Source organism: Cnephaeus nilssonii (genome assembly GCF_951640355.1).
Source record: "Cnephaeus nilssonii genome assembly, chromosome: 4".
In the NCBI taxonomy this organism is placed as follows: Eukaryota; Metazoa; Chordata; class Mammalia; order Chiroptera; family Vespertilionidae; genus Cnephaeus; species Cnephaeus nilssonii.
Window position 1 is genome coordinate 101,933,918 of NC_137075.1, and position 13,174 is coordinate 101,947,091.

Here is a 13,174-nt window from a genome sequence, read left to right on the forward strand (position 1 = left end):
AAATCATCAGATTAAACCGGAATCACTAAAGGCTTAAATACAGAGAATAAACCAGATGCTCCAAATCAGCCTTTAATCAAATAATGGTAATGTTGGTTGCAAACCACATTAAAGGAAAGATGTCTACCTCTAGTGAATATTAACTATTTTAAGCATCTTCTTCCCCATAGAGGTGTAAAGGCAGGCGCATTACCTTTGCCTTTCTCTCTCTTAAGCTCCAAAGGCCCTTCTTTCTGCCTCTGTAACTTGTTTCCTGAGCCCACGTGGCCCAGCTACCTCTGTAATTTTCTAAATAAACTTTTTCTTACAATTTGATAAACAAAACAAATCTATTTTAATTGTATTCAATATATAAAATTAAATAAATTTAGCAAAGATCAAGCTAAATTTTCAAATATTTTGTTTCTGTCACAGAAACAGAATTTTCTGAAATACACTGCAGAATTTTATTAAAGAGTAAATGTGCTATGAAACAGCCTAAGGTCAAATAACAAAAGAACTCTGTTGTCTCCCATTCTAACCTGCATTTGCTTATAGCTCTCCTGCTCTCTCTTCAGAGTGGCGTCCGCTTCATGCAGTCTTTCCTGAAGGGTTTGCAGAGCTTGATTCTGCAGGCTACTACCTTCGCTGTGATCCTGCGTTATTCTAAACGAAAATGCATCACTTGAAATAACTCATTTCCACAGGGTACAAGTGACAAGGTAGAATAATTTTTAGAGTGTTGGCTTGTTAGCACAAAAAGGGTGGTTTGACTAAAACATTCTTAAAGAAATCTTTTCCCTCTAATGGAATGTCATCTATATTTTTAGGCATCCAAATATAAGTACACACCACTTATATTTGACACTCTTCAAATATTTTTAAATTCAGAATTTGCTAACAATGCATCTCAAGATTCAAATAATAAATCCACTTTTAATCACACATATTTCCAACATTAATAAAAGCTGAATTTTCCCTCCTATAAATTTCCACAAGTTAAATTTTCATTAGGTAGTATGCACTACAGTGCTTATCATTACTTGTACTGGAAAGGGAGAATTATTCTAGCTCATTTTTCCATTGTTAACAGCATTAGCTACCGTGACTTTTCACTCTGTAAGGCTTCTAAAGCTTCTGTGCGAGTCTTCAGTAGCTGGTCAGCTTCCTGGAGTCTCACTTTCAGCACAGCCAGCTGGGAATCCTTTGCAGCCACCGCTTCAGTCAGGTCATCTACTTGGGCTCGAAGTTCTCGAGTTATTCGATCACTCTTTGAATGGTCAACATTCCACTTTTCAACTCTTGCTCTTGCTTTGTTTAATTCTAAAAAAAAAAAAAAAAGTAGTTTCTGTATTAGAGCAAACTTTTTTTTTTTTTCAGAGCACACACAAATTCTCCTTTGAGTCTCTTTAGAACTTTACTTCTTGTCGAAATTAGGAGCTTACAAATATCTTCAAAGTTCTTGCTCCCATTTTTCAAGGCCAACATTCACATCTGTACTAGTATTACCTGTAACAGGTTGGAAAGGTGCATGATGCGAACTGCTCTTCTACAAATGTTTTTTTGGGAGATATATCATAAAGCATTTGGAGACCAAAAACCAGAGATAGCAGAAAGTTTTAGGTCAGTGAATTTGTAGAGTTCTGCTAGAGACAACAAAGAATGCAGACCCAAATGAAGGGTAGATCATGTACACCCCAGCAAGACCGAACCAAACAAAAGCAGCACAGAAAAGAATCTGTTTCTTTCCATTACTGTGGCAAAAAGATGCTTTTAACCTAGAAAACTGATTCAGAAAGAGCAATGCAGTGCAACTTTCCATACCCTCATATGCCACCTATGGTTGAGTTTGCCAGGAAAACAAACTTTGTTTTTAATATTGAAGCAAACTCTACAGGATCTCAGGAAAAGCTCTATCTCTATGTCTACATTAGTCTGGGTAAAGCTTTTTCTAAAAGTCAGTCTAACAAGACTTAAACTCTTCCTAATGCACTCTTCAGGGCCTTCATCCATGTCTTGGCAAAACTTTTCCTACTCTCCCACATTTCTTCTAATCATCCCCAGGAATCAAGGCAGAGATTTTTCCTTTTGTTTTCTCCTCAGCCACACTTACAATAACACTAACATATATCCCCATCATTACCTCTGTCATGGGATTACTTTTTAATTACCCATTTCTGAGCAATTTGAGGGTTTTGTACCCTAGGGCCACCGCACTGCACAATTCCAGAGGGTACTATTCAAATGAAATTCCATATTCATTTTATGTCCCCTAAAGCAGGGCAACACAGTGACCTCACCGGCTATTGTCCACTACCTTGTTAAATCCTGCCTTTGGTTCATGAACAATTCCCTAGAAGGTTCAAAACAGATCAGCCAAATGAATCAGATGATTACTAATGTTCTGTTCTCCTGAGTTCTTAAATGTCATAGCTCCTAAAAGAATGACCAACTCTAGCTGGTTTGGCTCAGTGGATAGAGCATCAGCCCATGGACTAAAGGGTCCTGGATTCAATTTCAGTCAAGGGAACATACCTTGGTTGCAGACTCGATCCCTGGCCCTGGTCGGGGTATGTGTGGGAGGCAACCAATCGATGAGTCTCTCTCACATCGATATTTCTCTCTGTCTCTCCCTCTCCCTTCCACACTCTCTGAAAATCAATGGAGCCCTAGTCGGTTTGGCTCAATGAACAGAGAATCGGCCTGTGGAATGAAGGGTTCCAGGTTTGATTCCGGTCAAGGGCATGTACCTTGGTTGCAGGTTCCCGGCCCTGGTTGGGGTGCATGTAGGAGGCAACCAATCAATGTCTCTCTCACATCAATGTTTCTCTCTGTCTCTCCCTCTCCCTTCCATTCTCTCTAAAAATCAATGGAAAAATATCGTCGGGTGAGGATTAACAACAACAACAACAAAAAGGCACAAGCTTTGCCCGGCTGGTGTGGCTCAGTGATTGAGCATCAACCTATGAACCAAGTCACACCTCGATTCCCATTCAGGGCACATGCCCAGGTTGCAGGCTTGATCCCCAGTAGGGGGTGTGCAGGAGGCAGCCCATCAATGATTCTCTCTCATCACTGATGTTTCTCTCTCTCTCTCTCTCTTCCTTCCTCTCTGAAATCAATAAAAATATCCTATATAACGAATGGCTAATATGCAAATTGCCCCTAGGGGCGGGAGTTCAACCAACCAGGAGTTAGACATGCACTGACCACCAGGGACGGCATGGAACATGGCGGTTGTCGGTGGTACGGCACTGGCAGTGAGCAGCAGTGGAGGCGCTGCCGGCCCCAATGGGCCCTGACAAGAGCGGGACAGCAGTGGGATGGTGAAGCAGGTGAGCAGGCGGCGCTAGGCCAAGGAGAATGCAAAGGGAGACCCTGGCCAGCAGCTGACAGCTGCTAGGGACCCTACCCATGCACAGATTTCATGCACTGGGCCTCTAGTATTAAAAAAAAAAAAATGACCAAACAAGCCCATGTTTTCTTTTTTGGGTTGGTGAGAGGATGATTGGTCCTATTTGCATATCTGGACCCTATATTTCTATGAAAACACTATTTTACAATTCTCATCTAACATATTTCTTGTATGTGTCATGACCGGGAATTGAACCCACAACTTTGGGGTATCGGGATAATGCTCTAATCAACTGAGCTCATCTAACGTATTTCTAATAGCTTAGCTGTAATCAATGTTTTAGTTTATTTTTGAAATGTTAAATTTCTAATCTTGGGCAATATGAATAAGGCTCTACCTTCTTGAGTTTCCCTGGCTCTTTGATGTAATGAGGCCATTTCTTGATTTAAAGACTGAACTTCATTCCTCAGCAGTTGATTCTCCAGTCGAAGATTAGACAGTTCATGTGATTTGCCATCATCAGTCGATAATGGGTTGTGATCAGCGCAGGAAGCATTTGATGATACATTGTCCTTTGAAGAATCCTCTTGGATTTCATGGCCAGAATCTGAATTATTAGAGGCTTCTGTGAAAAGGGAGTACATTTTTGTTACATTGAAATGCTCACTACATAGATATTAGTAGCCTACTTTGGTAGAATGCCTTTTGGCTCATGTGGATAACTATAGCTAAAATACCATAAAAAGTAAACTTCAATTCTCAGTAGACTTTCCTCTGATGAAATTTCATTCTTATTAATAGAGCATATAGACTTATAAGGATCCTGGATACACTGAATGGTAATAAAGAATAGATACAAGAATACAGTTCTGCCCCAGTTGGTGTGGCTCAGTGGTTGAGTGTCAAACCATGAACCAGGAGGTCATGGTTCCATTCCCAATCAGGGCACGTGTCCGGGTTTCAGGCTCGATCACCAGTAGGGGGCATGCAGAAGTCAACAAATCAATGATTCTCTCTCATCATTGATGTTTCTATCTTTTTCTCCCTTTCCCTTCTTCTCTGAAATCATTTTAAAAATATACTTAAAAAAGAAAAAGAATACAGCCCTAGCTGGCTTGCCTCAGTGGATGGAGCATCACCCTGAGGACTGAAGGGTCCCAGGTTTGATTCCAGTCAAGGGCACAAGCCTGGGTTGCGGGCTCAATCCCCAGTAGGAGGTGAGCAGGAGGCAGTCAATCAATGATTCTCTCTCATCATTGATGTTTCTATATTTCTCTCCTCCCTTCCTCTCTGAAATCAATAAAGAAATATATATATACATATATATATATATATATATATATATATATATATATATATATATATATATATTAAAGAATACAGTTCTGGAAAGTATAAAATCAGGGATAATTTAGGTGATTAGAATTAGTCTCACTTTTGTCTCCACATTTTTTTGAGAAAAAAAAGTCTCAATACTGAAAATATTGGAAAGGCACAAAAGAACAGCTGTGGGTTTCAAGGCAAGGAGAGTTAATAATAGATCAGAGCATTCAGTTATATAGCAAACTAGAATCTAAATGCCTTACTCAAAGAAACCCTCAGATGAATCAGAAATTCAGATTCATCCTGTTTTTAATTTGTTACTAAATATGATGCAAATATATTTTTCCTTACTCAAAAAAATAGATACTAAAAAATGAACTATAGTTAATGATTAAAATGGACTAAAATAATGACTTTACAAAGGAAGCTAAATCAATAATCCACTGGGGAAAAATGATCAAAAAACTTGAAAAGCTACTTCCCAAAAGATGAAACCCAAATAGTCAAATATTTGAAAAGATGCCTAACCTCACAGAGCAATGAGAGAAGTAAAAAAATAATGACATTTTCACACCTGATTAGAAAAATATAAAAAAATCACATTGAAAATAATCAAATTTTGGTGAGAACACAGAGCAAAATAAACTCTTAGTCACAGCTGGTGAATTATAAATTGGTACAACCTCTTAAGAAAACAACTTGGTGTTTGTTACTAGTGTAGTTGAACATTGTCACACCCTACCACCCAGCAATTCCACTTCTAAGGAGCTGAGGGTGGGCTTTTCAACCTGGGGTGATTTTGCCCCCCAAAGGACATTTGGTAATGTATGAAGACATATTTGGTTGTCACAACTTAGGGTGCTACTGTCATCTAATGGGTTAAGAGGCCAGGGACGCTGCTGAACATCCTACAAAGGACAGGACAGTCCCCCACAACAAAGAATTATGCAGCCTAAATGTCAACAGTCACAAAATTGAGAGACCCTGCCTTAGAGAAACAAAACAATTATTGTAACTTCCATGTATTAACTGGTTCTCTCACTAACGTCCCTGTCAATCAGGTTGATCCCTCTTTTACAATTAAAATGTAAGCTGTTTTCCTTAAAAGTAGAAAAATAATTCAAGTCAAATCTAGGCTTAAAAGACCTCTATTAGTATCACATTGCTATGGTACTTGCAATTTTTTTAAAATATATTTTACTGAATTTTTACAGAAAGGAAAGAGTTAGAAACATCGATGAGAGAGAAACATCGATCAGCTGCCTCTTGCACACCCCTACTGGGGATGTGCCCGCAACCAAGGTACATGCCCTTGACCGGAATCAAACCTGGGACCCTTGAGTCCGCAGGCCGACGCTACTAAGCCAAACTGGTTTCGGCAGTACTTGCAATTTTTACTGGCCTAGCAACCACCTAAAAAACAAAAAAAAAATTTAGATGCCCTGACTCCATTCCCAGAAAATTTGAATCAGGTCTGGGGAGACACCCAATAATTCATTTTTTTATTAAGCACACAAGTGATTCTAATGCAAGAAGTCCAGGGACCACTTTTTAACAAAAAATGATTTATAGGAATCTATCTCACACTCCGTGTTCCCAGAACAACACTAACAAACTTAAAGGATCTCTGCAGGGGATGCTGTCTCCAATCCATTCTTAAAGACCAAGCTCCAATTACAGACCCTCTGAACCCTGACCTGAAAACTTAGGCAATTAGTTGCTTTCTCCTTTATGTTTTCACCACCCTCTGGCAATACCTCAATTACTGCATTTATGACACTATATGTAAATTATGTTAACATGTCTATCTCACCCACTAGGTCCTGAACCACGTCATTCACTTCCATATCCTGCCACCCATTAGGTTCTCAATGTTTGTATAACCACTGAAAAGATAGCTGAGAAGAAATGTAGAAGTGTGCATAAATAATCAACTGCTACTGCATGCGCCTGTCTTAAAAGCCCTAAATGGTCACCTCTACCACTTTTTTTATCTTACAGATACAAGGCACCTTTTATTCACTGGCAGCCAAGACTGTGGGAGAAGCTGTAACATTTAAGAACATAGCAGGCTTCCATTAATCACCAACTTTATAGGGAATCCCTGCAGGAACCTATCATATTTATTGCCATTTAAAAATGGTTAGTAGGAAAAAAAAAAAGGTTAGTAGGTACTTGAATTAGCCACATTAACACGTTAACCTCCTTTCTGCAGATGAGCAGATGTCCAGGTAGAGGTAATTTCACAGCAATTTTAATGAACTTGGATCACAGTTCAGTCTCAGTTTTACTTCTGGGGGGAATACAGGAAAAACTGATAATCAAGAATACATGTGGAAAAAACATATATATGTGAAGTACAGCCTCCTGTCATTTTTATAATCCCAATGACAAAAAGAAACGAACTGAGAAAGTCCCAAATCCAACATTATGTTTTCTTTCGTATTTCAGAGTTGTTTTTTCGTACCTTAAAATATGTTAGAGGATCATTTTGGATGTAATTTCTCAGATGCTGGGGTAATTACCCTACAGACAAAATTCAAAGGTCCCTACTATGACTGCACATTGACGGACAGTATCCCATGCTGTCTCCCTTGTGTGTACCACACATTTCAGAGAGCCTGCCCTTCCACCAGTGCGGACAGGTAACAACACGAGGACGAGAAACACTACCAGAATGTATTAGGCTGTGACGACACATCCAATCTGCTTAACTCTAAAAGAAATAGAGGACTGATTAGCTACCATGGCTTTGGCTCCCAGGATTTTCCTCAGTGGTTTTGATGGTGGTTACGCTGGTGTTCCCGGCGCTGGCGCTTGTTGTCTGAGAACTCTGGAGGACAGGGGTCCTGCCCCTTTCTTTTTTTATTTCCACCCTCCCAGTAGGTTCCTTCTGTGAACTATTAAGAAAATCAAACAGCAGCTCATCATCAGGTTCTGACTTTTTTCTCCGAACAAACTGGGATGAAGGCCTAGGAACAGATGAGTTTTCAACAGAATGGGAGGCCTCCACTGATGTCCTAGGTCCTGCTTTCACATTTGTGGTGCCAGCTAGGATGGTGGCTCTTTGATTTCTAATGTTATCAGCTGCTGAGGAGATATAATTAGCTTTAGATCCAGTCTGGTAAGTCAAGTCTGCATTTTGCTGGTGAAGTTCAGGATAGTCGGTATTTTTGCTGTATATGATGCTGCTGGAGTTCTCTTTTCTACTGAGAGCTGTTGCAGCCCCTTGATCGACTCGGTTTAAAAGATCTTCTGCCTTTCCAGCAAGGTCAGCAAGCCAAGACATGATGGCAGCAGGATAATCCTATTGGTGAACCTGTAAAAAGGACACGGAGTGATCAGTGTGGTGTAACAGCAGAGCCTGGAGTCAGTCTGGGTTGAATGCCTAGCCCTGCTTCTTCCTAGCTATGTAATGTTGAGCAAACTACTTTATTGAAACTGAGACACTTCATCTAGAAAACAAGTAAAATAAATGTACCTACATTATAGGATATTTTAGAGATGAAATGATACATAAAAACACTGAGGAATGTTTGGCACACAATAGGCACTCATTTTAGTAGTTCCTAGTACCATAATTACAACTACCACTATTGTTATTACTCCTATTTCAACAAAGGATAAATGTTAATGGAGCAAAAGCATCCAAATAGCATCTAACACGGCAAAATTTCAGTGCAACCAAATAAAAACAATTCCCTGAAGTTTGTTTTACTGTGCTAAAACTTGAAGAAACTTCTGATTAATACAAAATCTATTTTTTTAAATGCAGCACTACAATGGATAATTTAAGGTGTGCACATATCTGTCTAAAGCACACTTTCAATAAGTTAAATACTCAGGACCTATTATGTGCACACTAAGCTAAATTAAGAATTTAAAAAATAAGACTCCATAGACATTCATTTGATATATGTTTGAGTACTTACAGCTTGACACAATGAATCTGAGTAATGACAAGTAATTAATCCGTGTGATATAGAAGAAAGAGTACTGTATTAAAAAGTTAACCAACAGCCCTAGCCAGTTTGGCTCAGTGGATAGTGTCGGCCTGTGGACTGAAGGGTCCCAGGTTCGATTCCGATCAAGGGCACATGCTGGGGTTGGGGGCTCAATCCCCAGTAGGGGGAACGCAGGAGGCAGCTGATCAATGATTCTCTCTTTCCCTCTCCTTTCCTCTCTGAAATATATATATATATATATATATATATATATATATATATATACACACAAACAAGAAAGTTAAACATTTCTTGAACGTGCACATTGTTCCTTTTGCCTGGAACCCTCTTTCACTTTAACTCTGGTTCTTAATCTCCCCTTGAATTGTCATCTGCTCCCCAAACCTTTTTCTTTCCATCTAAATCAGGTCTTATCATTCTGTGTTCACACGTACTCTTTTCTGTCATAGGCACTTTTTTGTTTTGTAATTATGTTTCTTTTTCTTTCTCTCCCTCTCAGGGAAGGGGAGTAGGTGGGTAAGGGCCCTGTCTTTTTCGCTCGCCAATTAATTCCCAGCATTTAGCACACAGTAAGCACCCATAAATATTGCTGAATGGAATTGTTATGTCAGATGCTGTGCAAGCATTCATCACATGATTTTCACAACCGCATTATGCGATAAGTAGCAATACATGTATCTTTTTTCCCCCCCGCAAGTGGGGAAAAGGTTTAGAAAGATCGCAGAGTTTAAATGGCAGCTCAGATACTCAAGTCTAAATCAGCCAGACCCACTTTCTAATCCCTGCATTTCCCATCTAGTGGCTCAGTAGCTGAATAACCTCAAGAAACCCTCTAAATCTGTTCCTTATGAAAGGAATGGGACTACTAACTCCCCGGGTAATTTCACAGAGTTTAGGCGAAATCAAGTGAAAATGGAGCTGAAATGCTTTGTAACATATAAAACCCCCTACAGATGTAAAGGATCCCTTATTCTCAAGGAAACACTGGTGGTATCGGAGGCAAAGTCTCTCTCCCAATAAAGCAAAAACACTTATTAATGCCTTACACGGCACCTCTCATTTTAAAGTTAACGGGGCTTTAAAGCAAAGGCCTGTGGCGTCATGGTAATGACCCAATTAAACCAATACCGAGAAGACAAACACCTCGAACGGACTTCAGAGGTACAAACCCCTCCAATAGTGCCGCAGCCAATGGCCCAGGACACGGCCCAGCGGAGGTGAAGAGGGGCCGCGCGGACGTGGGAGGGGGCTGGCGGCGGCAGGGCCGGCCGGGAGGACAGGTGTCCACTCAGAGGGAGGGAGGCTGGGGTCAGCGGGTCGGTCCTAGGGAGTGACGGTCAGTGGACCCCAGGGAGGCGAGTGCAGATCCCCACTTCGCTCCCACCACCCTGTCGAGCCTCCGGAAGGGGAAGAGCGGTCCAACCAGACTGGGGGTGGGGAAGGGAGGAGAGGGGAGGCCCCCTTCCTCAGGCCGTCACCCGGCGGAGACCAAAGACTCCGCTAAGGGGGACGCCGCCCCCGCGTCTCAGGCCATTAACGCCCCAAGCGGACCCGTCCTACCCACTGGGCCCCCGCCTCACCTGAGGACTCCGGAGCGGCTGCCCCTGAGGACTCCTGGGCCGCCCCCGCAGCAGCCCGCCGGGAGAGAGCCCAGGCTGAGCAAGCCCGGTCCGCACCGGCCACGGGCCTGCCACGGCCCGGCTACTCTTCCGGGAGACGTGGAAGGGCAGCGAGGACCCCAAAACAGAGTGGCTTCCGAGCTGCCTGAGCGGCCGAGAGCTGAGAGCAGCCACCTGGAGGCGATTCAGGCGGCCGCGCCGGCGGCTGCGGGGACCTCGCGCCTGGCCACGCCCTCTTCCGCCTGCGGCAAGAAGTCAGGGCGGGGCAAGGCCTGCGTGCGTGTGACGTGACTCTATTCCCGCTGACGTCAGCCTGCACGCGGCGGACACAACACCGGAGGCCACGCCCATCCTACCAGCGGGGCGGAGTCCCACTGCAGCTCACGTGGGTGACGAGGGCCGTGCCCGGCCCGGAAGGAATTTGAGGCCTGAGTTGGGCGGGGCGTGAGGCTCAGGTGGACCAGGCAACATTCACCTTTCTCTTTTCCTGGCTTCGCCCCGCAGGCTATGGGTGAGGATGCTGAGGCCCAGGGCAGGAGGTGAGGATGCATACTAGTAAAACAAGATCCCTGATTTCACGGAGCCTCCTTTCTAGTGATAGAGATAGATGTTAAGTAAATCAATGAGTGAACAAGACCATTTCAGAACATTACCAGGGTTGTGACGCCAAGAAAACAGAGAGAAGTGACTGGAGGTGGGGGAGGCACTTTTTTAATTGTGTGGTCAGAGGACTCTGAGGAAATGGTATTTGAGCTGAGACCCAAAAGATGGTAAAGGGCTTTCCATACAGCAGTTTTGTAGTTACGTTATTACAGTTCATTGAATGTTTGAGAGTAGTCTAAAATCCACATTCAGTAATTCACCAGATACTCAGCACGTACTGTGCCACAGGATTGGGCTAATTTAGCCCTAATGGCAAGTCTACGACAGAGTCCCAAGGATCCCCATTTTCATGTTGAGGAAGCTAAAGATCAGAGGGAGTAACTTGTCTAAGATCACCTGCTCTAACAAGGAGTTCATATGACTCCAAAACCTGTGCCCTTAGATTTATTGTCTGAAGATTACATATCAGGAGTAATCACAAGTTTTCTTCCTCACAAGTCAGGATTAGCCCAGTCTAGTGGACAGAAAAAGTTTCAACCGCGTGGGAGGTAATAACACCAATAGCATCTAACAGTTATTGTGTCCTTATTAAGTGCAGAATATTGTGTTAAGCATTTGAATGTGCTTCACCTCATTTAATTCTCACAACAGCTGCCAGGAAGGTGCTATTATTGTCCCACAGTAGGTGGTATTGTCCCCAACTACTAAGTAGCTCTTTCTGTTAAGGATTATATATCACCACCTGTTGCCAGATAACTGCAATGTGTCCTATAAGTGTCCTTTCCAGCCTCACTGACTTCCGTTGGCCAATGGAATGTGAACAGAAGTGCCTTTCAACACATCTGAGCAGAAGTGTTAAGAGTCATTATGTGTTTTCACTAGCTCTCTTGATCTTTTTCCACTCTCATGAGAATTCCCTGTCCAGGATGGGGCTGCTCCCTCCCTCCCTCTGGGTCCTGGAAGGAAAAAGAGATGTGAAGCAGCCCACATCTAACATGTCACATGAGTGAAAAAAAGCCTTTCTTTTAAAAAAATATTTTAAAATATATTCTTTATTGATATCAGAGAGGAAGGGAGAAGGAGAGAGAGATAGAAACATCAATGATGAGAGAGAATCACTGATCGGCTGCCTCCTGCATGCCCCACATTGGGGATAGAGCCCGAAACTCAGGCATGTGCCCTGACCAGGCTTTGAACCGGGACCTCTTGGTTCATAGGTTGACGCTCAACCATTGAGCCACACCAGTGGCAAAACTTTGCTTTTGGATGCTCTGAGACTTGAGATTATTTCTTATACAGCCTTACCTAAGGAAATCTGATTAACATGTACCCCCATTTTAACAGATGAAGGCAGTGAGCTTCAGAGAACTTTAGTTACTTGCCCAGGGTCATATAAGGAGTAGGTTGTACATCTGGGATTCCAACCTAGGCCAGTGTGACTCCAGAAACAATGTTCTTAACCACTGAAGGGGTGAGAATGAAAGAAGTTGAAGTAATGAATGAATAAGAATGTCCAGTGAATTGAGATGGCATGGTAAAGATGCAGAAATCAGATGATCTGGGTTCTTACTTGGCTGTCAACTACTTTCAAGTGAGTTAATCTCTCTGACCCTCAATTTTATCAGGGGGGGGGGGGGAGGGAAGGACTGGCCTGGCCAGCATAAAAATAATAAAATAAAATGTATAAACCCCTGGCTGAGTTGGATATCCACATGGGAAAAAATAAATCTTAACCCCTTGCTATAGACTGGATGCTTGTATTCCCCTAAAATTCATGTTGAAATCCCAATCACCAATGTGATGGTTTTTGGAGGTGGGGCCTTTGGGGGTGATTAGGTCATGAGGATGGAACCCTTATAAATGGGATTATCACCCTTATTAAAGAGACCCCCCCTAAAACTCCCTCACCCATTCTGCCATGTGAGGTTATACTGAGAAGATGGCCATCTATAGACCATCCATGAGGACCAGCAGCAGACCCTCATCAGATGCTGAATCTGCCTCTGTGCTAACCTTGGACTTCTCAGCCTCCAGAACTGTGAGAAATAAATTTCTGTTGTTAATAAGCTACCCAGTCTATGCTATTTTTGTTATAACAGCCCAAATGGACTAAGCCACCCTTACTTTATACCACACATAAAATTTCAAATAGATTATAGATCAAAGTGTGAAATGTAAAATAATAAAGGTTCTATAAGAAAACAGGTGAGCCCTCACTGGGCAGCTCAGTTGGTTAGAGCATTGTCCTGATGTGCCAAGGTTGTGGGTTTGATTCCTAGTCATGGCACATACAAGAAGCAACCAACGTTTGCATAAATAAGTGGAACAAC

General features: G+C 42.4%; 1 protein-coding gene across 1 annotated transcript in view; it reads right to left on the bottom strand.

The window, feature by feature from the left end:
- The window catches only part of GOLGA5 (golgin A5), a 37,569-nt gene extending 27,216 nt beyond the window's left edge, over positions 1 to 10,353 (bottom strand). Inside the window, exons 1-5 of the mRNA XM_079767879.1 lie at positions 10,203 to 10,353; positions 7,403 to 7,976; positions 3,732 to 3,959; positions 1,083 to 1,302; positions 522 to 645 (exon numbers count right to left, since the gene is read on the bottom strand). Coding sequence (XP_079624005.1) covers positions 522 to 645; positions 1,083 to 1,302; positions 3,732 to 3,959; positions 7,403 to 7,946 — 1,116 coding nt within the window. The 5' untranslated portion in view covers positions 7,947 to 7,976; positions 10,203 to 10,353. The remainder of the gene's footprint in view (positions 1 to 521; positions 646 to 1,082; positions 1,303 to 3,731; positions 3,960 to 7,402; positions 7,977 to 10,202) is intronic.
- Positions 10,354 to 13,174: the final 2,821 nt, after the last annotated feature.